General features: G+C 42.3%; 1 protein-coding gene across 2 annotated transcripts; it reads left to right on the top strand.

The window, feature by feature from the left end:
• The first annotated feature begins 2,472 nt into the window (after positions 1-2,472).
• Positions 2,473-25,816, top strand: crtc3 (CREB regulated transcription coactivator 3). Of its 2 annotated transcripts, XM_030766004.1 has the most exons (15): positions 2,473-3,905; positions 7,108-7,218; positions 7,815-7,943; positions 9,964-10,025; positions 14,910-14,972; positions 16,849-16,952; positions 18,653-18,691; positions 20,157-20,242; positions 20,657-20,706; positions 20,991-21,208; positions 21,621-21,886; positions 22,172-22,411; positions 22,946-23,029; positions 23,230-23,428; positions 24,418-25,816. In XM_030766004.1, the coding sequence occupies exons 1-15, from the start codon at positions 3,774-3,776 to the stop codon at positions 24,621-24,623; spliced, it is 1,989 nt and encodes a 662-aa protein (XP_030621864.1). In that variant the 5' UTR covers positions 2,473-3,773; the 3' UTR covers positions 24,624-25,816. The 2 variants fall into 2 exon arrangements, with proteins under 2 accessions (XP_030621864.1, XP_030621865.1); XM_030766005.1 differs by lacking the exon at positions 14,910-14,972.
• Positions 25,817-27,062: the final 1,246 nt, after the last annotated feature.

Genomic DNA, 27,062 nt, shown 5'->3' with positions numbered 1-27,062 from the left:
GGCACACAGGTAACGTTAGGGAAAAAAAACACATTTCAAGGGGCAAGTCAGTTATTTGCATATATTTGGTAAAACAGAGAAATGCAAATTCACTCTGCTCCAGCTAGTGGAACATGAACATGCTAGCTGTAGAACAGTACAATACAAGCACTACTGTCATCCCCTGAAAAAGAACTGTAGTCTATGGCGACTAAGCGGTTATGTAACAGACACCATGTAGCATCTTAGCCACGGTGCAGACTATCAAACTACATTTAATGTGTCATCTGTTCAAAACTACTGAAACATGGATATGCATTATGCAGTGTGGATTGATTATAAATCATAAAACCAGCAGCATACATCAAGAGTTGATTTGAGTTTTCCTACCATTTCAGCAAGACAGTCCCAAATCAGACCTTTCCAAAAATACTATTTTGCAATTTCTTTCTATTTTGATCATGTAATTATCCAGGCCAGTGAACCATTGTCACAATCAGTAACAGAGATGTCAGCCCTGGGAAGGTGAACATGTGCATACACCACTTGTAATGTACAATGCCCAGCATGAATGTAACCCAAACAGCAATATTACACTGCACACCACAGGGCCTCCCAAGGGGAGAATGAAAATGGCAGTGATTTGTAGAGTCGTTGTACTATTAGGAACACAAAAGCCCACTTCAAGGTTCACTTCAAAATAACTGTTACTGATGAGAACAGGCACAGGACACTTTCCAGGAAGTGACTGAGTCCCACAATCATGCATGCAATATGAATATACCAGATAATTCATGAAATCAGTTCAGTAAAAAGCAGCTTAAATTCAACAAGCAATCTGAACTGTTGCTAGTCATTGTCCTAAGCCACACAAGAAATAAAGAGTCAAAACTGGGACTTGTATTAGATTAGGTAGGCTAAACCACTTATATTTCTAAACAACACAGGAGTAAATCCAATGTAAAGACATGACACTGGTTTTAGTGATCTCCAATTGATGACACTGCACACAGTTCAGAATGGATATGATTGATCACTCCTGACTCCCTTAAGAGTGTCATTGCTAAGATAGCAGGCTGTATGACTGCAACATATTTAAGTGCACTGGACTCTATATGTCTAGCCGCTGTTAACATACAGACCCATTTTTAGAATAACCTTTTCGGAGATAAAATGATTGTGCAGCTGTATCATTTCAGTGCTCTAATATTTACCAATATTTATTGTTGTTTACATTTGGTATTCAGTAAATATATAAATTTGTGAATTCTGCATGCTGGCAAAATGAAAAAAGCTTTACATTCTATAGATAGTACACTTTGCCGCTTTGTTCCACCTCCTATGAGATGGAACAAATGAAAACAGTATTGAAAAGATACATGAAACACAAAAACCATGCCCTGGCAGCAATGGGCCTTTCCCCCCATTCTTAACATAATTAACTGTTTATTAAAAATGTCAACATGACCATCGCCATAGATGCCACTTTAAAGCCATGTATGATAATAAAAAATATTAAGTATTTGACTGAGCAACGACACAAGGTGTTGACAAATGCATAGGTAAGGAAGCGTTTTAAAGATGAATCTACAGGGGATGAATATAGAATTTATGCATTTTATTACACTCATAATAAAAAAACCCTGAAAGGAACTCACTGCTGAAACACACAAACAAACAAAAAACAGCTACTGAAAAAATATTGTCAATGTCTCAATGTCCCTGACTACATATATTGCAGACCAATGTGAGCATGGCCAACATTACTGTCATATTGAGAGTGTTCTCATTTGCAGCTCACCTAATGTAGAGCATATATGTTTAACCAAATGCAACAACATTAAATACAGCTTGGTCATAGCCATACTGCTCATTTTAACATGGCTAGAGTATCTTTTTTTCCCACACACATTTTACATTCCTAGCAGCTACGGCCAGATTTCATAAAATATGAACAATCTGTAAAACGGATTGATCTCTGGAGAGAAAATTTGAAAAGGGAGCTAAAATTGAACTAGTCTGTCAAAAGCTAAATGAAAATTTGAAGATTCACATATAAATGTTTGCTTTGTGCCCCCGGGTTATGGGGGATGATCAACTGCCAAAATGCTTGCTCTGCTTAGAATAACTAGCAAGAGCATGAGGTCCTCAGGACTGAGGAGGCATGTATTCAGTTTAATGCTCAGTTTTTGATGTTTTATGCAGTCCTTGTAACAGTTATGGTTATGCCTCTGCCTGGGTCTGTTTCTAAGGACAGACAATGTTTGGTTGATCCTGGGGGGAAATGCCTGCGATGTGCGTGGGTCATACCTTAAAAGACTTGGGCTCCCCGAAGTGAGGGCCACAATAAAGGATGAACGTCCCCTTTAAGTGCACTGTACCGCCGCCCTGTGGATAAGAGCTCCGAAGTTGACAGTTTACAGCGGGGTTTTGTGTGTGTTATTCGTGCTGTTTTCAGTCTGATTCAAGGGACCTGAGTAAACCAAACAAACGGACGCACATAGGGAGCCTCAAGTCAATAGTTCTGAAAAGCCGAATGTCGCGTGGAATACGAAAAAGACGAGATGCACGGAAAAGGGAGTAACTGTGGTTTTGTCGACATAATCAGATTATCATAGCGTTTTAACCAAGTTTATCATTTTCTGTTATTCTCATGACAGCGACTGTCATTTTGAAAAAAAAAGTCGCTTATTAGAGATGTCTGTTTTTATAGATCTTAGTGATCTGTGAGCTTGCTACGTGGTTTGTTTTATTCGCCGTTTCTCTTTTTGTGCTTGTCACTCTGAAGTCGTTGGATACAGAGATAGCCAAGTTGACAGACCACTTGTTGAAATTTCTGAAAACTTCGCTCAGTTTTCGATGCTCAGTAACCTACAAATGGAAATATTGGCCTTACTTACAGAGTTCTTAGGGAATGCATGCACTGCGAATTCTATTTCTACATTAACGGAGTGGTTTGCTATTTCTGAAGAGACGCGGGCCGAGAGCTAGTTTGTTAGCTAACTCCGACTAGCTTGAGTGGTTTAATCAAACCACCAAACTTGAAGTCGCTTCAGTTCAGCTGGACTCTGCTATCATATTGGATATGTGCAAATATTCAAAGAGTTGCTAAACTTATCGAGCTAGCAAACCAAATAACTTAAGTTAGCAGGCGCTGTAGGTAACTCGGGAGTTGTTAACTAATAACTAAGTTTATCAACAGCTAGCTAACGAAGCCGCTTCCTTTTAAACATTATTAAAATCTAACGAGACCGTAATATTATCATATTTAGCAACGTATCGACATGATTTGTTGTTTTCTGGTTTGGCTGTCCGAGATAACTATTGGGTAAGTTTTAATATTGATATGCGAAAAGGGAAAGGATACAAACAGCAGTGAACGAAGTGCTTAATTAGCGTCATCAAACACTGGTTACGAGTCCTGTTTTTTCAATAATAATTTTTAAGTTGTAGACGGCGGGTCTGGATAACTCACCAGAGGGGAGACGTGTTGTGAAAAGACCATCATATTTGCTAAACACATTTTTTTCGATCTGATTAATCGTTGGCTTTGGAAGATCTGCCCTTTTTGTTGCCTTTTCGACCAACAGCTTGACAATAAACGCCAGTTAACAGCCCATTTGACAGTTCGTACTCTTGTCACATATTTACAAAAGACTCAGACATCAGTCTCCTCCTTGGATTCTTGGAAATGGGCAGGCAACTGACATATCCCTGATTTTCTTTGAGAGCCTCTGTGTTAACGTCTTCTTAAGGCAAACTTCTTAGCGAGCTACATTTTTGTGGCCTACACAATGTCTGGATCCACGGGCTCAAGTGGGTCCAACCCGCGGAAGTTCAGCGAGAAGATAGCGCTGCACAACCAGAAACAGGCGGAGGAGACCCGGGCCTTCGAGCAGCTTATGACAGACCTTACCGTCTCAAGGGTAAGCAAATCCAAATTAGGAAACGGCCTTCCTTACGCCTGCAGTGGAAGAGCAAAACATGCACCACATTATCCTTTTTTTTTTTTTTTAAATCTGCTTTTCATTAAATTAGCTAGAATCTGTAGCACATGTATATATACTTTCCCCACTGTGGAATTCTGTCAAATGTTAACCAGTCCAGGATTGCGGTGGGGGAGTTTTGCACGATCTGGCAGTTAATGGGTGGTCGCTGTGAGGGCAACCGCTACAGGTTTTATTAACTGAGCTCTGGCAACTTTCATCCGTGTGTTCTGGAAATGCAAAGATATGTGTTTGAATTTTTGAATGCTGTGTTGAAATGAGCTCTGGTCAAATAATGTAACAGCTTTGAAGTATTGACGTTTTGGTGACTGTTTGGATTAAAATGTTATCAACACTACAAGTTTTCACTCGAAATTCCCAGCCTTCTGTCTTCTTTTGAACGTAACAGGATTTACAGACAGTGTTTTACGACAACTGGCTAAATTGTCCCCGTGTTTACCACACAATTACATTCCATTGTTATTATGTAACATACATAAAACAGACACACACTTAATAGATCACGTTAATATTCGCGGCATGGGTTGCTAAAATATCTGTGAATGTTGGTGGTTGTTTTGTCAAAGACCTTTGGAGAAAAGCCTCATTCCCGCGTGCGACAGGGCAGCAATATAATGACTTAATGTTTCTATTGACTTTTTTTCTGTGTAAAGAAACGGTTACTGACAGTGTGTTTTCTGTAGGTCTGGGGTAAACCCTAATCACTCTGCAGGCTGACATGTGCGCAACACAACGTTCTTACACTGCAAAATTACAATAATTAACACAATGCACTAGTTTCTGTTCTCTGGATAATTGAATGTAATAACCAGATGTTTCCCATTAGAGGGGCTTTGTACACATCGCTTTTATTTACAGAATAGCAACGTTTTCAAACTTCAGCGCTTAAAATGTTTGGGCTCTCTTATTTTGTAGCTCACAGAGGAAGAGACATTGGATTTAAAGTGTTTGATGCTTTTAGGCTAATGTCTGTCACCCTCCAGTCTCGGGGTTTTCAGAGACTCTTGAGGTGATGATTTGCAAATCAGTCTGATTTGTTGAACTGTGCAAGTTTCCATGTTGACTGGATATAACATGAGTTATGGAAGTTCAGTAGAGGTTTGCTGTTATGCGTGTAACTGGAAAGCTGTATGTGTTCCTGGATAATTTTGTGTGTGTGTGTGTTTTCTGAATGTTAATATGTTAATGGAGAGACTTATCAGCCAGTGTCCGCCCACTCTAACACAGACTACATAAACATTATGACAGTGTTATTAGGATAGACACAGTCTGTCAGCAAAACTGAACAGCCACAACGGATGCTACATCTTAACTCAATCAACCTTTTCTATATCCTCTATCAAAGATCATTTGACAACGTGGACAGACAGACATACCTCAGTATCATGTTATAACTCGGCATGATGATAAATATCATGTGTTAGACTGGGTTTATTTTGATTAAGTGTCTGTTTAGGTCTCTGTGTATTTTTATTGTATTCCCCATCATTTGCTGGATGCAGTGACAGTAATATGGCTTGGCACGTTTGGACCAGTTTTAACAGTCGTCCTGATCATGACTGTGGTTATGCTTTTTGCCCTTTTCTATGGGACTACTTTGAGATTTCTTTAATTTAAGGATGAGGCTATTGTTTAAGATATTTTCATGAATCCATCATATCTGCATTTGTCTACAAGCTCAGGCCTGATTTGATAACATAGGTTTGTTGTGCTTAGTGAATCTGTCACCTCTCTGACTGGGGGGTCATATAGAGCAGGTGATTCTTCTCATTGGTGGGAGTTTACAGAACTCTTCAGGCAGTTATTTGTTGACACACATCAGGAAAGGATTTGAAAAGCCCTTTTTTTTTTTTAACTTCCGGAATATTCGAATATGTTCAACAATTTCTTTGCTTAGTATTTTTTCATATTCAAAAAGACAGAATGGGAGGTGTTTGAAAAAATTCCTTGTTGCTGAGCTGGCTGAGACGCTTTTGTGACGTGTTGGCCTAGTCGGCGAGTCAGGAAGTCTTCTCTCTCCGCAATCTGTCAGACTGCATTCACCATGCTTAGCAAGCAGCCAGAGCCCAATAGCCTCCGTCTTTAGTTCCGATGGGAAATACAGTCAGGTTTTACAATATGCTCAGTGATCTTACTAAAAAAAAAGAAAAAAAAGACAAGAATTAGACAGTGACAGATTTAGTTTTAGTAAAAACATTACCCTTGCCTGTCTCACTCCTGTAATACAAAAGCCATTGAGTGAAATTATTCAGTAAATTCAGTTAGGGCTCTGTATTCGCTATGCTTGTGTCATACTGGTCTGACAGGAATAAGTTTTTGTTGAGAGGTATTCCTTTAACCTGTAATGGAAATGTTGCAATGCTGCTGCGTAAGTGCAGTTTGTCCGTAACTTAGGGAAGTCATACGCTTGCACAAGCCAAAATGTTTGTCTGTTGAATTAAATTTTTGTTGGGCTTTGAAAGTGTATCTGTAGAATCCTGTCGATAACATTAAATGAGGTCAGTCTTTGAGATTCAAATTTTGTCCTTTGGTTAGTGAGTGGAGAGAACGCCCCCCTATTTGCTTATTCCTGATGCGAATTGATAATTTACATTGTTTACCTTAGCCTCAGAACAAACCAGCTTTGTACTGTAGTTTGTCCCCTGTGATGTGTTAGAGGAGCATGCTAAAACTGACACTAAATTTAATTATTTCCAAGAACTTACCTAACATCTTTTTTTTTTTTTTTTTTCTTTTTCATAGTGTAAGTATGGATGGTACCTACTGCAGTCAAAACAGTCTTTAGTGTGAACCCAGTGCATATATTTTCAGATGCTTTATCTTTTTCTCTCAGTCTAACTACAGGAGCTGACTTTTCAAAAGCTACATTTGACCTGCTCTCCATTATCAGCTGTTTGTTGAATTTTATTTTATTTGTGTATGCTTAGTAAATAATGCTTCAGTCCTGTTAGGATATTGTCTCAGTTCATCGTCTCTCTTCTGTCTCATTTGCCAATAAAATTTAAATTGTAAATAACACAATTTAAGTTCAAAATGCCCTTGTTGTACTCTGAACAAAAAACATTTGCTGTGCTGGGGTTTCTACTATTCCACCAAGGTTCATACCCATCTTCTTTTGCAGGTTCAGTTCCAGAAGATTCAGCAGCTCCGCTTATCTCAGAGCCGAGCTCAGTACTATGGGGGCTCTCTTCCAAACGTCAACCAGATTGGAAATACCAACACGGATTTCCAGGTAAATGGGAAATCACTCTTGTCTGTGCCAAATCAGCCACATTTAGATGTGTTCATTGGACATGGAAAGATGTAGCAATGTGTTCTTTAGTTCAGTAGTGTTTGTAGGCAAGAGAACCACAGAACTTAAAGAACATGAGTGGATCATTCACATCCTCTGGAACTATGTTAAAGAAGGCAATGTCTCCAGAGTAAGATTTCAGACAGTTTATACCTGTGGTACAGTGTAACCCACACAGGTGTATTAGATATGGCAGAGTGCACCTACAGCTGAAGAGCTCTGTCTGTTTCTGTTCTCCGTGGAGAATACTGGAATAGAGCTTTAGTGAAAGTGCTCTTGTTTCTGTGAATAATGACTCATTGACTCTTAGAGCAATGCTTCTGAGCGTTAGACAGTCATCAGAAACCAAACCTAGCCAAGTAAAAGCCTATTTTAGAGAAGAGATCGTTCACCGAGGGAAAGAGGATGAATGGCTTCGGGTTTTTCATTATGCATTTTGCATTGTTCTCCTCAGGTATACCTTTTCGGGTTTACTTCTAGGATTTTCCTGCCTCTGGGATTTTCATTATGTTCACAAGCTGTTTGTTTGTACCCAGGGTGGCTTTCCCTCTGCCCTGGACAGCGTAAGAGGGACCCGGCACCACGGCCTGGTTGAGAGAGTCCATCGAGACCGTAATCGCATCAACTCGCCCCACCGCAGACCTACTGACAAACACGGCCGGCAGATATCCTTTACGCGCAGCCTGACTTAACGCACACACTCGCACAGCCCCCAGCCCAACACAACTCACACTGACTTTATACCAACACACTCTTCTCACACTAACCAACATTCACTTGACTCAAACAGGCATACATGGATACTTTTCACTCACCCCAGAGTTTCAAATCTCAGAGCAGCATCTCATTTTGACGTTGCGTGTGTTGGTGTTATCTGTTAGCATGTGTGAACTGATGGTGTCATGGAACAGGACATTTTTGTTACAGACAGAACCGTGTTTTTACTCCTCAGTTGGTCTTAAAGGAGATGGTGGGCAGCAGTTCATGTCTTTTTTTTTTTTTTTCCCTCTCTTTTTTTTTTTTTTTTTTTTTTATCAGTCTCTCATACCACTGTCCTTGCTTCAAATGTCAGTGGTTTAGTGTCTCAGGGGAAGCAGCAGATACAGGCACAGGGAAAGTGCTGTATCACTGGAAGATGAATGAATGGGTTTGTTGTGTGAGTGTGTGTGTCTTTGAAACCTTGCAGTGTTGCTCTTGTGTAATGTTGTTGTCATGCTGCGCACTGTGGAGTTTTAATAGAATAAGGTTAGCCATAGCTATAGCATGTGAGAATAATTCTATGGCCAATTCATTGACGTGTGAAAAGGTAGCCATAATTTGATAGCCATAATCATCCTCAAATGTGACAATCTTTCCCTGTGATTCACAGAGCTTTGACTCTATTCTTTCTCCACCATCCCAAGTCCAAGTCTGTTTAATGTCGTTTTTCATTGGGCAAAGACTCCAGATCACAATGGTCAAAAACTTCTGAATGAATTGTTTTTTTGGGTCTCAGATTGCAAACATGCCTGTGGTTGTATAAATAAAGTCTTGCTAAATAGGCAGTTGTAGAAGCCAGTTGTACCATCTAGGCTCTGACTGAGAACCCAGAGAAAAAAAAGAAAAAGAAAATCTTGCAGCCCAGATTTGTTTTCACTCAATTTTTTTTTTCTTGAGTACCAGATGTCCCTCCCAGAGCAGGCCTGTTTTTCACAGACCACGCTGTGTGCGCCAACTTGAGGCTCACTGGGAAATACTCAGTAGAGCTCGCTGTCGGCTAGCGCTAGTGTGCTTTTTCTCACAACACGGTTTACAGTAATGCTGGTATAAAACCTCATTAGAAAGTTATCTGTGGTCTTAGCCGGTTACTACTGCCCACTGGTTTCCCATAGCACTTAAACCGCGTGACAGAGTCGATTTTGGTTTGCTTTGTTTTTTTCGTTAACCTGTTTGAGGTAAAGAGCCCAGCTTGGCTGAGGGTTTGCATGTCAGGGTTTTAGGACTGCGCAGACCCACCTACGCCTTCCTTGAGCCTCTGATACACAGGTTCGTGTCACAGCCAGGCTTCTCTCTTCACTGCGCTGGCAGCCAGGCTAATTAGATCTGAGAAAATATCTCCCATAATCCACACCTTCCGGCCCTGCATACACATGTCATCGTTTCTCCTCTTGCCGAGCCGTGTGTGCCGATCATGTTGATATAGTGGCACAAACTCATTCATATTTTGCCGCTCCTTCGGCCCTAAGGCACAGTTTAATTCTCCTTTGTTGTTTTATTGATTGGTCTGACGTGTTTGATGAGGACAGATTGGGTAACATTGGCCTGAGAAACAGGAGGAATGAGGAATTGGCTTTTCAGACATTTGCAGATGTTTAGCAGATGAACATGCCAGACCTTCCCTCTGTTCTTTGTACACAGACTGAGGAACTTGGCATGTTTTGAGGCATACATATTGTCAACATTGTCTCTCTGACTTACATAATTACTGAGGCCTGCTACACAGGCTCTTCAGCTGCTCTCATACTGGCTTTCAGGTGACTGAATTCCTTTTGATTTTTTTTTTTTTTTTTTTTTTTTTTTTTTTTTTAGATGAAATCTGAAATTTTGTGTACTCTAAGGCGAGAACGTGAATATATTGTGTAATTTTGTGGCTTTGTGGAAAAGGCTAGTTTTGAATGCTTTCTGAGTTTTCCTTGACAGAAACACGTGGAGAGCTCTCCGTATGGAACCGTGTACCTGTCACCTCCACCTGATAACAGCTGGCGAAGGTGAGTGATCCATGGTCTTACTGTATAGTTACATGAATCTTAGTTTACTCTCTCTGGAAGCAGCCAAACAACTCTGTGCAAATATAGCTTGACCTGCATTCACTCTTGTCTCATAAGAATCCTCCTGAACAAGTTCTGAGGAGAGAGAACTCAGAGAGAAGGGTGTTTTCAACTTAACCCTTCATTTGTTTGTGTGAAAGCAGCGCTTGAAATGCTGTCACATGGTATTTAAGGAGCAAGTGTTAAGCAGTGATGAGGTCTTTTTTTTTTTTTTTTTTGCATGGTTTATTCTCAGACAGGCCCAAAAGTGACATCATTAATCAGATGCTTTTTGCTTCTCCAGAGCAACATCTAGAATGATGCTGTTGACAGGAAGCATTTTGGTGAAAGGTCAGATGGAACAGCAGAAAAAAAAAAAAAATTGAAAAAGCATCAGCATTGTATCCAGGGGGAACCCACAGTCTTGTTTCCTCTGTCACGCGTAAAGGAATTCAAATCTATTCTCAGTTGAAAAAAAAAAAAAAAAAGAAAAGAGCGCATTTACTCGCTAGAATTGTTTCTTTCTAAGTTAAGCTGTGCTAAGAGTAAACATTGGACAGTTCTGCTCTTGTGTTAAGCAGGCAGTGAAGAGTAAGCTGTAATAAAAGGCTTAAGAAAGGCTCCTCCCCTCTGTTCACTCATGTTTTGAATGTTGGTTTGGCCAAGGTCCAGCATAGCTTCCCATCGTAAGGTTGATATGTGACGCTTTTGGCTCCAGCCTGACTCTAATATGTGTAAACCTGAACAAGCCCACACCCTCAGCTATTGTTTTAAACCTGAAAACAGGTTAGCCCATGCTGCTACAAACAGGTTAGCTAATATCACTCCAAGCACCACTGGCTATGTAGCCTTTTGTTTCCTTCTTCTGACAGAGCCAAAATGAAAGAGAGTACTTTTGCCACGTTTTTGTTTCTGTTTTTGGTATCTGTTTTCTTGGGTGTTGTGCTTACTAAACCACTACATTTTCCACAGATAGAAGCACTACAAAGCTCACCAGTACGCCCTTTCAAGAGTTAAGCCCTTTTTTTTTTTTTTTTTTGGTTGGAGATTGTAATCAAACCAAATGGCTAACTGGTACTTAATGTTACACACAGAAGCACTTTCTCTGCCAAAAAAAAAAAAAAAAAAAGATTGGTTTCTGGGAGATGCCTTTTGAAGTGATCCATTCATTAGTTCAAGTTCAAAAGCTGCACCCACTGTGCATGCGCAGGAAGCATTAGATATTGTCAGATTTCAACCACATGTGTGTTGTGGTTACTTCTCTTTAGTGGATTGCCAACGGTTTTAAAACACTGTATGTTATTGGTATGGATTGAATATTTTAAATACTAATTTTTATTTATTGTCTTATTTAATGTTTTCACATTTCTGTTGTCTCTATGTGTGAATTTGTTGTTGGTCCTGGTGAAGCCCCAGTACTAACCTGAAGCATCTTCCACTGATTCCAACCCACACTTTCACTCTCTCTCTTTCTCTCTCTGTCTCTTTCTCTCTCCCCCCCTCTCTCCCACTCTCCCTCTCCTCTTTGATGACTGGAGGCTGTCTGATTCTAACCTTTTCTCTTTCTTTTCTCTGATGGCCGAAGCCTGTACTGTGGTCTTTTCTTCTGCAGCGTGTGAATAGCATTAACATTGCCATATCTTCAGTTGCCAAGCCTTGCCTTCTGCTACCTCACAACAGATTGTGTGCTCGGTGTGTGTGTGAGAGGTACGGCTTCCGGTCTGCACGACACAGGCCAGGCCAGTGCTAGCACCGGCAGAGTGCCAGCTTCGCCGGCTGTTCAGTCCGTTTAAACAAATCCTCCTCTTTTATTTTGGGTTTTAGATTGTGTTTTGCCTGTTGGTGCCCTCTGGACCTGATAAAGGTGTTTTGGATAGTGGGTGTGCTTTTCGTACCAGGAGGGGGAAAAGAACCCCCCCCCCCCCCCCCCCCCCAAAAAAATGTTCAGATGTTTTGTTTCAGTGTACACATTAAAGTTTACATTGTGCTTTGGGATGGGGATTATCAGTTCAACCCTTGTTAAAGCGGTTTACTGTTAATCTTAGCTCGTCTTTGAATGAGGTTCGTCGATTTATTGAAGCTTTCTGTCTCAGCCATAGTGATGGACTGTATTGTAGTGCTGATTTTTTTTAGGCAGGGAAGTAATTCCCATAGGGTCTTGAGCAAGCGGAGCCAGGACAGCAGGTTTTTACAGTTAAGCAATCAGTTTAGTACAACTGTAGCAGATAGATTCAAGGTTAACAGCGGGCCACAGGGTTGACAGTAGGTTGCAGTGTTAGCCCCAGACTCTCCCATAAGGCAGAATTAGGGGTCTGTGGTGGGGCAAGTTAGCATTCTGATAGGCAGAGCCAAGTCTCTGAGATGGGCTGAGCTGTGTCCATCTGATGGGTGGAGCTAGTTGTATGAGATGGGCGGGGCTAGTGATCTGTGATGTAGAGAGCTCAGGCTCAGCAATGAACATAGTTAGGCCTCTCTGATGACAGGATTAGAGTTCTGTAATGTGTGGGGTTGGGAGTGAGCCTAGCTGGGTCTGTGTTTGGCAGAGCTACAGTTCCTTTATGTGCAGAGCTAGGGGTCTGTGTTTGGTGTAGTCAGAGCTCAGTAATGAGCGTAGTTATGTCTTTGTAATGGGCAATGAGTTAAGGCTCTGTGATGGGTGGGGTTAGGGTCATGTGATGGGTGGAGTTTCGGTTCTGTGTTATTCTGACTGGGAGGCAGATGCTAATATGAGCCCTCTGGGAAAGTGGAGCGGGAAATGTTTACAGCTCTTGCCACATCTGCAGTGCATTAAAACAGGACAGGCTGGAGGAGAGCCTTAACTCTCTGTACCCCACACACACCTTTAGACCAATCAGAGGGATTCTTAAATCTTTAGCTGAAGTGGGATTGGTTGTTGTTTCCTCTGTCTTTCTGTCTCTGTCATAGATGGCTATGGATGTGTTTTTGGTTACTCTAGTGTTTTAGGTGCCTTAGATAGGTCAAAAACTCCGACAGTATGGGTAAATTTGGCAAGCAGTCTTTAAAATATGTGAGAGGCTGTTTTTGTAAAGCATGTTTCTATGATGCTTTAATGGAACTATTGGTGTAGAGGAATGTGGAGAAAGAATGATTTTTCAAGCAGAGACTAGCTGCATTTGGAAAGCTCTACAAAAAGAGAACAATGTACATTTTGGACCAAAGAACTGGTTGGTCTCTAGAGACCAGATCTCCCTCTGGTGTCTGGGTAGAGGAGCTTTGGCCTGGTTCTGAAGACTGGACAGGTCCAGAACAGCTCCCAGTGGAGCCCAGCTGGTCTGGGTCAAGGGTTTGGGTCAGTGGAGCTCTCCTAATCCCACGCTCCCCCCCAATGTAGAGTTTACTTTTCCCAGATAGAGGCCATCCCCAAAACCCATTCCTCTTTTGGACATGACTGATACGCTCTTAAATAAAGAGATCCTCTGCTTTGGTGGGCTGATTAGTACCCTTTGCTTTTGAAATTATCCCATTTGGTTTGAACCATAATTCTCCTTAAATGATTATGGACATGCCTGCGACCACAGGAAGAAAAGTTAAACGGATAGACACGTTATAGAGATAGATAGATAATGAGGCACGGACACTAGTATGTGCTCTCCCATTGCCGGACAGTTTGGAGTTGTTTATGTTGTCTGGTCTCTGTAAGTGTCTGTTTTTAATCCCAGTCTATTTTAAGAATGCTTGCCTTTAATATTAAAATAAAAAAAGAGTGGATGGGCCCAGGGCAAGCTCATTGTCCTGAGTCCTCCATATGGCATGTGGTGCTAAGCCATAATACAGTTGAGGGAGGAGGGGTAAAGAGCTTTACTGGGAAATAAAGCTGCTGAGGGAGTCTGTATAACCACTGTCTGTGTTTTTACCTTCAGCTATGTCTTCCTACAGCTACAACAGAATGAGTCTCTCTCTCTCTGCTTCCCCTCACCTACAGTCTAGACAGCTTGAAAACATTAACTTTTTCCCCCTCTCATTGTCATCAGTGAAGAAATAGTCTCCCTCATTTTTGTGGGATTGTTGCTCCAAAGGTTTGTATGAGAGCAGCAAGCTTAGGCCACATCTGGTCAGCAGCCAGGGTATTATTGCATCTGGTCGGACAGCATGGTTAGACCTGTGTTTATTTCTCTCATGCCTGCCACGCGTTTTTATACACAGTGCAGTGACACAGCTCAGTCCTGACAGTCCAGCCGAACTGATCTCAGAACAGTGGCCCACGTCAGTCCTTACAGTCCAGCTGAGGTGATTACAGAACAGCGGTATATCTCAGTCCCTACAGCCCTGCTGAGCTGATCACAAAACAGTGGCACATGTCAGTCCTTATAGCCCAGCTGAGCTGATCACAGAACAGCAGTAAATCTCCGCTGAGCTGGTCAGCTGCTTTGGAGATATTGCTCACCGTCCTCTCTGCTTTTGTCTGGGTTAACCACGTATACCACCGGTTTCCGGGGAAATATTTTAAGGTGCTGGCTCAGGAACGCTATTCAGAGATGCAATGACACACACATGGCTGGTGGATTTCTTTTCTTCGGGCCTGGCTAAGTCTCACTGAAAGTGGAAATGAAGATGTACAGATGTCCCTCACTCTGTATGGTTTGGTGTGTTTCGTCCTCCCTGTGGTTCCATTGAGCTGTAAATCAGGCCTTGGGCTGTGAGAGATCCAGAGTCCTGGTTTCTGCAGCTGTGTTTATCTCACCATACCAATGCCACCTGCCTCTCTTCACCTCCACATTTTCAGTCTTGTCTGTCTCACTCTTTGGCCTTTACTAACCATGGGAGCAGGCCAGGCACCAGGTTCTTTTCTTTGTGAGTAAAACTCGTGTGTTTCCGTTTCCAAAGGGAGCAGCAGCCCTGGACTGAAGAGAAACGGCCCGGATTTAGATTAATATCTCAGCTCAACAGGTGACCCATGACCTCTGAACTCTCCTTACAGATCAGCTTCTCCGGACCTCTCCTCAGTCACCCTTTTCTAGCTCCCTGTCTCTCTCTGTAGTTTGACTCCTGTCTATTTTTCCCTGTTGTTTCTGATCTGAAGGAAGTTGAAGTAAATGACTAATGAAGGTTCTTTACTCTGCAGCTGGTATCTCTCTATTTTAATCACTCTTTTCTCTGATACTAATCGTGACAGCAGGACTTTTCTACCTATGTATGTGCCATGTTAAGCTGGTTTTACACTGCACTACAAATATACACTTAAATGCCTCTCTCAGTACAGAAGCACATGAGGTTTTTTTTTTTTCTAACGGAGGGGAATTTGTTTTAATTTACAGATTTACCTTAACAGCACTTTTTTGTGGTGTAGGTAACCATAGCTGCAATTATAAAAAAATATGTTACACTACAGACTACCATGATAATACTAAAGACAGATCTTCCATACTGCAGGTTACCAAGGTTACAGTGACAGTTACCATGGTTACTTTATAGTTTCAGAGGTCTAATACATGACATGTGATCACGGTTCCTGCACAGTTGTTGAGGGATCTGTCATACCGCAGGTTAATATGGTTCCTCTAGAGTGACAGACAGACAGACAGACTGTTAAGGGTTGCCATGGAACCAGTGGTAGACAAGCTCTGACGGTGAGCTGTGTTCGGAACGTTCACTCACCCACTGTGTAGTCCACTTCATCGTTCAATCAGCCATTTTGTAGTGCTGGTTGAATTCTCATCTGTAAATTTACGACCCTATATAGTGCACTACAAAACCGTTGCGAGGCATACCAAAATGTGGTGTACAGAAGCTGTATCCCACATCGATTGAGTTGCACCATCATGCATTACGGCCTGTCTCTTGGAAGTGTCATCAGAATCGCAGAAGAAAAAGAAGAAGAGCCGTCAGATATCTAAAGGCATGTTGTAAATGAAGTTACATGCGCACAGATTTGTGTTGTAAACTTTTATTTCAGCGTTGTGAAAAGATATGTCAATTACAACATGTACTTCTCTAAAAATAGCAGCATTGGTGTCCATGGTCTCACACATGTGGTCCAAATGATCTTGCATTTGTTTATGCGACAGAGATAATAATTACGAATATTCAGCACATCATTATGTAGCAGTGTAGTATCTGAAATGTATCAACAGCTGTCTACCCTTATCTCCTAGTGATCATTCTATGTAGCAAACACTGTATGGTGAGTGAGTGGACAATCTGAACACAGCTTAGATGTTCTGGTGATCACAGGAGCTGAGTTTTGCTCCAGTATTCCATGGTCTTATTCATATTTCCACAAAAATTGGAAACCTCAAGCTTTCCATGAGTACAAACAATACTGGTTATGAGTATTTGAACATGTCACCAATAGTATATATGGTGCAGTGTGAAAGAGGCTGAAACTTCATCAGAGATTCTCAACTAATCTTTTACCTCATCTCCAAGGACTGCTGATTGCTTTGACACTTTAGTATACAGTGACTTTACACAACACATTTGAGATGGTTCTGTGTGTGTGCTGCAATGATTCTGTGTGTGTTAAGAGTGGGTGTATGTGTTAAGAGTGGGTGTATGTGTATGGTGTTGAGAGGGGATGTCTGATATGGCTGTGTGCATGTATTGATGGTGGGGTTCTGCATGTGTGTGTGTGTGAGAAAGAGAGAGAGAGAATGTGTGCACTCTTTGTGTGTGTGTGTGTGTGTGTATGCTGATGTCTGTGTGTTGAGAATGGGGTTCTGCTCTGACACTGGCTGGGTTGATGAGGGGGTTCTGCTCTGACCGTGTGCACGTTTGCATGCGTGTCTATAGCGGCCAGTGTCTCACACCTCTTTCCCCCTGACAGAACCAACTCTGACTCGGCACTGCATACCAGCGCTTTGAGTCCAAACCCACAAGATCCGTTCAATATCAACCAGCAGATGGGCCGAGGACCCCCACAACGTAACGGTGAGTACTGGTCACCCCACACTGACCATCAGCATCATCACTGAGGTCATTTGGCTGTGTTTCAGGTCAGCTTGATTAGAGTTGTAGGAAAGACTGTTGAAAGATGGACGCTCAGTTCTGCAGGAGTTTATCTCTACTGCATGCAGCCTTTCTGGGTGTCTTCTGCTGTCACCATGACTGCTGGTGTTTTGGGGTTTGATTTTTGTCCAGTCTTTTTTTTTTTCTTTTCTGTTCTTAAGCTGCGTCTGTGAATGTGTTTGAGTGTTCAGTCTGTGCTCAGGCTATGTGTGTGCTCAGGTAGCCTCTGCTCAGATGTCTGCTCAATCTGTGTCTGTGTGTGCATGTTCAGGCTGTGAGTGTTTGTGTGTCCTGTGTGTGCTCAGGCTTTTTGTGTATGTGTGTAGCCTATGTGTGTATGTGTGTGTGTGTGTGTGTGTGTGTAGGATTAGAGGACTGATGATGGATTAGTTCACTCTTTGTTTAGTCAATGAGTTTAAACAGGATATCGGCTAAGGATCCGGTGCGGGAATGAGTTCGAAATGTGAGCAGAATAATCATGCTGTTACACACACACACACACACACACACACGCGCACACCTACACACAGACACACGCTAGCACATAGATAAGAGCCAGCCACAATGGAAGTATGCTCTATCATACTTTTCCACACACATAGATCTTTACTGATGTCTGGGGAGTGTGAGAAGTTGATTTGAGAGCTAATTGAAGTGAGCTCTTTATCTGTGCCTCTCACGCAGTGTCACGGACACATTTGAGTCCCACAGGGCCCTACTGTATACAGCGCAAGCTACACCTAGCTTCAGCCTTCAGCCTCAGACACAGAATGTTAGAATGCATGCAGACCGTAACTGCGTCAGTGCTCCTGGAAGATGTGTTTGTATGTGTGTGTGTCCTAAGGCTCCAGACTGAGATGAAAGGGGGCAGAGCTGTGGACAGGGGCCAAGCATTTTCCGTTCTAGTTGTTTTGTTTCCATCTTTCTGTGTGTGTGTGTGTGTGTGTGAGAGAGTGTGAGAGAAGTTGTGAATGGACACAGTTAGGGGAAATGAGGTGCCACTGCCTCTCTGTTTAGCCATTGTGTGTCTCGGCGGGAAGTAGAGTGGTGGACACACAGAGAGACACACAGAGAGAGAGAGAGAGAGCGAGAGAGTGAATGTGAGAGAGAGAAGCCTCTGGTTAGGGTCTCAGGGTCTCTGTTACACAGTGAGAACAGTGACTCCTCTTTTACTCCTGAGGTGCTGGTGGCCTCTTCGTTTTTCTCTGTCTCTCTCTCTCTCTCTCTCTCTCACACACACACACACGCACTCTCTGAGTGATCCCATTCTCTGAGTGCTCTTACAGCATATTTTAGGACATATGCTGCATACAGTCATACAGACTCAAAATGAGCACTAGTTCAACATCAGTCTCGACCTACGAGGGAGAGATTTTATGTGGTGTGTAAATTTACGTAATGCAGACTGTGAAATCATTCAGACCTTAGATTTGTTGTAATTGCAATAAATATATATATATATATATATATATATATATATATATATATATATATATATATATATATATGTATGTAAAACCACAGCATGTTTTTCATATATCTCTCACTCACTCTTTCTCTCTTCCTCCCCCTCCCTCTCCCCCTCTCTCCCCCACTCTCACGTTCTCTCTGTGGTGGAGCAGCGAGTATGACAGAAGGAGAGGTGGATGGTTCGGGAGATGGTAAGTGTGTTAATGTGTCGAGGGAGGGAAAGCACTCCCAACCTGCTCCTGCAGCCTTGTTTGTGTGCTAGTGCTAATAAGTTCATTTATGCAGTGAGACCTGGAGTTCAGATGTCACAGAGCGGTGCTAATGTTAAACAGCTGATGTTTGTGTGTGTTGGGGATAACACTGCTCAGGTCCAGCTCTATGCCACTGATGTATTAATCATACCTGAGCCAACATCTCTGATACAGACAGCGAAAGACTATAGCATATACACTGTATATAAATGTGGTTTCGTCATACTGTGGAACAGTTCTCAAAATGTTGGTATGATTTATAGAAAATTGATAATGATGGGAACTGTGGTTTATTTGTTTGTTTTTGATGAACAAAGCATACATTATACAAAACTAGGAATAAATTGCATGCATAGTTACAATATGTTACATTTAAACGCACACATTGTACAACATACAAGCACAAAATAAACTATACATTAAACACGCACGTTTCTGGTATAGTATAGGAGTACTGAGACTGCATGCTGGCGGCAATAGGGTGTCTGATTGGTTTATGGTTGTGGATTATTAGTTTTTGGAGGAGGGGTACCTCATTTTGGGTAATTGGTCGGGACGTTTGGGGGAAGGTTTCGGGGATGAACATTCTCTTTGACTTTGGAACTTAATACTCATAGTCAACACCAGTAGGGCTGCTGTAAGCCTCTCTGAGCAAGATAAACCCTGGCCGCAGTTTCATAGTTTGGTTTTCTGAGTTAACATAGTTTGGTTTTCTGAGGAGTTAGTCTGTTTGCACACAGAAATATGAGCTGCATGTAAAACAGTCCGAAAAAAACCCCCCAGACAGACTTCATGAAATGACCAGTAGCACATTCCCTCTCTCGACTCCCTAAATTGCCCAGCCGCTTGACTCGCATGTATATCCACAGCGATTGCAAGTAATGTGATTGAGAATGTTTTACAGGGTAACATTAGTCATCTCTTGGTCAGAGAGTCATAAGTAATCTTTTATAGCGTTTGTTGGAGGCTGAGAGCAGCGTAAATGTTAAATTGTCCTTCATTGTTCCCAGCCTCACAAAACGTTATACTCATCAGACAGCGAGTGTTTATTATTTATTTTTATTATATATGTTTTAATTATCTTTGGTAAGATGAACAGTGTTGCTAAAATGGTAGGCGTTACATATGTTGATTTATGAAACATGTGTGAATCTCGTGGTTTGTGGTAGACTAAGACTAGACTAGTACATTTGGAAACTGCTGCTGTGGTATTGCAGCATTTTTTAAAAGCTTGTGGATTTTAAAATGTTTTATAGTCGTATTAAAACATAATTTGAGGTTTTCAAAATAAACAGTAAACACACTCTCAGTAAAGACTCAACGCTGAAGGAGATGTGTAAACAAGCTGATGCTGCTGCTGCTGCTGCTGATGATGATGATGATGATGGTCTTTCTCTCTCTCCAGTGTTCTCCTTCCCTGCCATGCCTAATGAGGAAGGTGTGATCGGTGTGAGTAAACCGCTTCCCAAACAGCTCTGGGAGGCCAAGAAGGTGAGTGACAGCAGATAGACAGGGATGGAACTTGGTGAACCTCACATATGTTCAGAGTCAGAGATTCCTCTAAAGAAGTCTTTGATGCTCTGTTAAGTCCAGAGAAGCATATCTTCCCGACGGCATTAGGCCAGCCATAATGAAACGCAGCTCTCTTGAGTTGCACTGAGCTCTACTCAGACTGCACTGACCAGTCCTGCAACTTGGCCGCGGTTATCCATTTACATCTCCAGTACTGTGTGTGTGTGTGTGTGTGTGTGCGCGCGCGCACGAGCGTGCATGGAAAAAGTGAGAAATACAGTAATAAGCCTTACTTTTATGTCATGTTAGCTTCGTGTAAGTGTATATCAGACATTGTGTATTATAGCATTTTTACCATAATTTTCAAAATGTCATATCTGTGCTGAACTACAGGTGCAGTCTCTGTCCTCACGGCCGAAATCCTGTGAAGTGCCTGGAATAAAGTGAGTGTCAGATAACTGAAGTTTCAGTAGGAAACAGCATTTTGTAACAGCATTTTGACCTTAAATCTCGGGAAGGTGTTCAATTGATGTCTGGCACGCTTGGTTTCAGTGATGTCAGCATGCAATTTTGATGATGGACTGGATTAAATAAATAAATAAATCAAACAGTACGTGCAAAGACATTCAGTCAGTTGTGTCTGCTTCAGAAGACTGCTTGAGTTTATTGTTTGATTCTCTGCTCATCTTGTGTGTGTGTGTGTGTGTCTCTGTCTTTGTCTTTGCAGTATATTCCCCTCTCCTGAGCAGAACAGCGGGCTGTCACATTACCAGGGCTCGTTAAATACAGGCGGCTCTCTGCCAGACCTCAGTAACCTGCACTTCACGGCCCCCTTGCCCACCCCACTGGACACCGATGATGCCACATACCCCAATCTGAGTGGCGGCAGCAGCACAGGCAATTTGCCGGCAGCTATGATGCACCTGGGTATCGGAAACTCCCAGGGTAGGTCACGTGACCTTATTCGTACTCATTCATCCTTTAGAACGCGCATCGTTTTAGCAAGTGCACACACACAGACACACGCACGCACACACAGGCTCAGTGAAAGTTATGGAAGAAAACTCAACCAAAAAGAGATGTTCTGTAGGTACAGGGGACTGGTCTGTAGAGATTGTTGGATCAGCTTAGTCAGAGGCTTCAGAGAAGCCACTTAAAACACTTGGCTCTGTGTGTGCATGCTTGCGAGTGTTTTGAGAGGTTAATATTAGAATGAAAATGAATAACTTCAATGTTTTATTTATTTATTTTTTTTATACATCTGGGATGTCACCTACTATGGAAGTTGTTCAGTCTTGTTGATTTCGGTCAGATGCCTGTGACATAGTTCTGTGTTTGTTCTCTTATTGTTTTTCAGGTCTCTCGTCCTCTCTCAGCAATCCCTCTATCCAGGCCTCTCTCAACAACTCTCAGCTACACTCGTCCCTGAGCAATCCCTCCATCCACTCATCTCTGCGTCTCACTTCACTGTCCAATCCTCCACCAGGGGGCATAGCAAGTTCCCCCCGCCGACGACCAGCACCCATCAGCCCTCTCACCCTGTCTCCAGGCTCGGAGCCTCGTAGAGGGCTGAGCAAACAGCTCTCACCAACCATGTCCCCCTCCTTATCCCCAATTACACAGGTTAGTACACCAGAGACTGCCCTTTACTGGAAGAAAAAAAAGAAGAACAGGAGAAAGAAAGAAAAAATCCCCTCTATGTTGTGTTACCTCAGGCGTCTCAGATTTATATCAGGGTTCTCTCCCCTTTGGGATGAGTCTCCAGATCTTCCAAGCTAGAACTGACACGCTGTTGACTTGGCACATCTGTAGAGCTTAAGATGCCCTGTCAGAAAACACGGCATGTGAAGGAGCAGTAGTTTTATTCCATTTTTGACCACTGACATGATTTGTTGTCCCCATTTCCAGGGCGTTGCCTTAGACACCAGCAGCTTGCCAATGGAGCCACCCCCTCCTTACCCACTGTACTCCCCCTCCCAGCAGCCACTGCAGCAACAACAACAACAACAACAACAATCCCATCAGCCCATGCAGCCAGGCTCTCAGCATGCGGTGGGGCAGGGGCAGCGGCAACCACAGGGAGCTCAACAGCAGCATTCTCCAGTGTCCCCACTGCATAACGTCCCCCTGGATTACAATTCCAGCACTGTGAGTTCCTCCAGCCAGAGCAGGGTTGGATCAGCGGTGGTATTAACAGCTTCAGTAATACTGTTCCAGATCAAACAAATCAATTTATCAGCAGCTCCTCTCTATAAACACTGAACTAGATACACTCATCTCATAACTGATTCCAAGTGAGATATTGCTTCATTCCTACAGCCCCCCCTTCCTGTTTCCAGGAACTGCAGTGCTATTGTCCATTGTTGCTTATTCTCTGAACTGTGAGTTAAATAACTCATTTGAAAGGGCGGCTATTCTCAACATAGCTGATAAAAGTGGCCTCGTTTGTACGGGTTTTAATACCACTATTGTTTTAAAATCGCAGAACGCATGTGAGTCTGCCGTAGACAGAGCCAATAGGAGATAAAGCTTTCGTTGTTCTTTCCAACATGCCATCCACTGCGCTCGGGCTTTTTTTTTCACCGAGACATCGCCAGTCCACAATAATGTAAAGCAGCTGTAAATTAAATATCACATTCTCCTCTTTTCAGTGCCCTCATCATCCCTCTGTCTCTGTCTTAGCATAACAACATGGGAGCATTCTTTAACGACCCCTTCATGGATCCTCAGTTCTCTGGACGGCAACAGAAATGCTCATCATATCAGGTGAGGATGAGAGGAACTGGGAAAAAAAACCAAAAAAAACCAAAATGAAATGAGCTGAAACTGAGTTTTATTTCAAGCTGGAAAAAAAAGGAGAACAGAACAAACTGCTTCATAAACGTTGTGTTTAGTCTCTGGTTAATGTAGAGGCGATGGGTTTACTCATTGCTGAAAGTGTTTGTGTGTGTGTGTCTCTCTCGCAGCAGGACCAGTATAATATTTTGGAGAATGCCATGATGTCTATGGTGGGAAATATCGACCCTTCATCCAATCTCTACACCTCCCAGGCTTCCATGATGGGGCTGGGTGGTAGCCATGGTAACCTGCACGACCCCCTGCAGATGAGACCCAACATGCTGTACTCTAACTGTGGGGGTGGAGTGCCCAACATCATCCTCACTGGTAAATAGGCCTTTAGTATGGACCTCATATAGAGAGGGGATAATTCCCTGCTGTAAACACTCCCCACCCCGTTGCACTCTTATTTCTCTTTATAATGTGTAGAATTGATACATGGTGTCTATCATACGGAAATAATTCCTATGGCCTTACAACTCCCTTATGAGAAGGAATACTAATCACAAATGTAGATCCACTCCGCACAAAACCGCTCAAATACTCAAGAAGTAATCTGCTCTATGCTCAGCGCTTTTGCGCCACATATGAACCCAAGGCTTGATTACGTCGGCGTACTCTGGCCTTAGTCTTCAAAGCACCTTTGATGTCATCCGTGTCATCAAATGTCATCCCTGTCCTTAAGCAATGCTCTGGATTTCACCGGGCGGAGGGGCCATTTCTGATGGTGTTAAATGTAGACAGGAGTGTGGATATGCCAGCACAGGCCACTTTAACAAACTATGGCTGTACGGAACACTCCTCAGTCAGTGTGTTTTAGTTGTTGGGCTCACAGAATCTTTGAGATACCACCAGCTGCTGGTCGCCTGCAGAGTTATGAAGGGAAATAGCGTATGTCTCCACACACACGCTGTTCCTACGGAGTTGCTTGTAAACTGAGCAGGTGAAAGGAAGCAGTGGAATGACTTTGCATGTTTTGGAGGATGCATGTGCTAGTTTTCATTCTCATGGATTAACCCAAAGGGGGGTGATATTTTGGCGTTAGCACAGGGAACTGGCAGTTCCGAATTGTAGCCAGAGGGGAATAAAAATTTAAAAGCTACTGTATTTTCCTGATGTGGCAATTAAAACAGAACCTGCCACTGCTGTTCACTGCCAGGTTACCATGCAAGATATTATGACGCGAGGTATAATGACAAATTTACATATCTCTGTTATCCCTTTAAGAACACACACACCATGTAGAATTAAATACGTGTTGAAGCTAACAGCTTTCATTGTCTTACGTTGTCATGTGTTCTTTCTCTCTCCCTCAGACGAGTCACACCAGGGTCTTTCTAAGGATGTCAGCGGTGTGCTGTCTTCTGTGCCTGAGTGTTTTGACTCAGAGGGAGTTTTCCCGTTGGAGGATGAGCTACGCATAGAACCACTCAGTCTGGATGGTCTGAGCATGCTCAGTGACCCTGATATGGTTCTCCCTGACCCTTCAGTGGAAGACACCTTCCGCAGCGACAGACTCTAAACATCAGCATGTTGCCAGCTATGCTAACACACATGTTCTCTCTCTCTCTCTGATGCGCACACACACACACACACACACACACACACAGATATACGCACTTTCTGTTCCACACAAACACTCTAAAATACAGTTCATCTTTACACCTACAACCCGCTCAAAACAATTTTGCTTGACACATACAAACATTATTAACAGTAAAATGTGAACAAATATGGAATGATTTTCAATGTATAAATGCACACACATCAGTTTAAATGTACACACATACACATGTGTACAGAAAACTAATCTACCACATATAAGCCCTGCTTTCATCTGGCTCGTAGATGCAGTGTGTCTCAGGGCTGTTACGGTACAATGCGTGGCCCACCTGCCAATGGAGACTAAGATGACCATGCATGTGGAAATGTATGCAACACCTGTTCTGGATCTGTGAATAAAATAAGAGGATTTCATATGTAAATGTGTGTGCGCGCACACACACACACACACACAAACATTAACGTTGTTCATAGAGGCACTTCACAGTAACAGTCACCTGGTTTTTTTGTCAGATGTAATTTTGAATAGCTTTGGCAGGATCTGAAATCCCTTTGCTCATGTTTGTCTCTGATCCTCACATGGCCGACGTGTGTCATTGTGCTTACACTGCTGATCTCTCTGTCACGGTCCCCCTGTCGCTTATCTCTGGCAGAGCAATTGAACCAAAAGGAAAGCGTAACATTTACTTTTATGGTCCGTGCGGACCTTATCCATCAGCCCAATAAGCAGTAAGTCGGTAGTTGTAGAGCTTTTCTGACGGAGAGAAGGTCAGAGGCGTGTTTGCCAGACGCATGCAGCCCGGGTGGATTCACAGGGCTGTGTTCTCAGCATGTTCTTGGAGAGAGAGCACTCATTTGCCGTGTGAGATTGAACAGAAGGACTCAGCAGCCGGCCTGGCAGCCGGTTCCCCCGCGTCAGGAGCTACCAGCGAACTGGGCTGAACCAGCACCAGCACCAGCAACGACTGTCGGCACAGGTCCGATGTGCCCCAGCCTGCCATCCTGCCTTAGAGCACTACCAGCAGCTTCACAGAGAGATTCACCGTAAGAGATTTCCCCTAGTGGCCAGTCCCCCGTTCAGATCACTTACAACAGCACACGCAGTCCCTCCGTGAACCACGAACATGGCTCCAATGTTGAGGGTTTTCTTTTTTCTTTTTTTTTTTTCTGTACAAAGCATTATTTTTTAAAAGTCTTTGCATATATGTTATTTTGTTAAAAAAAAACGACAACAACAAAAAAAAAAAAAACGAGAAAGAAAAAAAAATAAGAAAGAAAGCAAGAAAGACATGTTTGCCACTTATATGCCTCGCAATTTCAGTTTGTAACAAGAATGTATTTTTGTAAAACCAAGACAAAAAGGGCAGACTGTTTACAAGACAGATAAAGAAAAAAAAATTGCGTTTGAGTCGTATCATTTTGGTATAGGGTATAACTCTAAAAGAAAAAATTGTGTGTATTTTAATTTTTTTTTTTTTTTTTTTTTGGGGGGGATGTGATGGAGTGGAAGTTCAGAGCCCTGTATGAAATGGCTATGCAGAACTCTAGTGTTTCAGACAGCTGGAACAATTTACACCATGAAAAAGGAACTATTTTACTAACTATTTTATTGTGTATTTACTATTATATATCTATTCAATATGTTACTATGTACTCCCTATTTTATACAGATTACTAATGCAGCTGGCATCAAGTCAGTAGGTTTAGTTTCTTATGCTCATTTTATGTGAATGGTGTGTGGTGTGAAAACTTTGCCATGGTTATGTGCTCGGTCAGTGTGGGTCTGGACCCTCTCCCCTGCTGTGGCTTTGTGATAGTTGTATGTTCAGTCATTGTAAGTCTTGACTCTGCCCTTGCTCTGGCTTTTTTGGAAGTTCAGGTTGCACAAATGAAAAATAGAATGATTTTTTTTTTTTTTGATGTTGGTATACCTGTACCATTGCCCTCATTTTGAAGTTTTTACTGCCAGTAAAAGTTTGCACTGATTGACTATAGTTATATTTTATGGTTATGAAAATGAATTTTGTTTCGAGATGATCCTCATATTTGTCGACCATTCTCAACCGTGGTCAACTCTAGAAATCTTTTATGAGCCTAATGATAAATGTATGTATTTCTTGTATCGTTGGATAACTACATCCATTTTTAAATGACCAAAAAAGGTAAATATCTTATCAGCAATGTCAGAGTAAAGCACATCCAAAAATGCTGTGTAGCGCCCCCTGCTGAAAGCACACTCTGGAAATAATAAAAGATGTCCTATGTTTTAGTGTTTTCATGCAAAAAAAAAAAAAAGACAGGTGCCATAGAATTCAGTCGTCACATTGTCTGTACTTGTAAGCTTTTCCCCCAGTCCCTGTATTTTTTTTTTTTTTTTTTTTAATCTTTCTGGATTACC

This window comes from Chanos chanos, chromosome 2, assembly GCF_902362185.1.
Source record: "Chanos chanos chromosome 2, fChaCha1.1, whole genome shotgun sequence".
Classification (NCBI taxonomy): Eukaryota; Metazoa; Chordata; class Actinopteri; order Gonorynchiformes; family Chanidae; genus Chanos; species Chanos chanos.
This window is presented reverse-complemented; position numbering and strand designations above follow the sequence as displayed.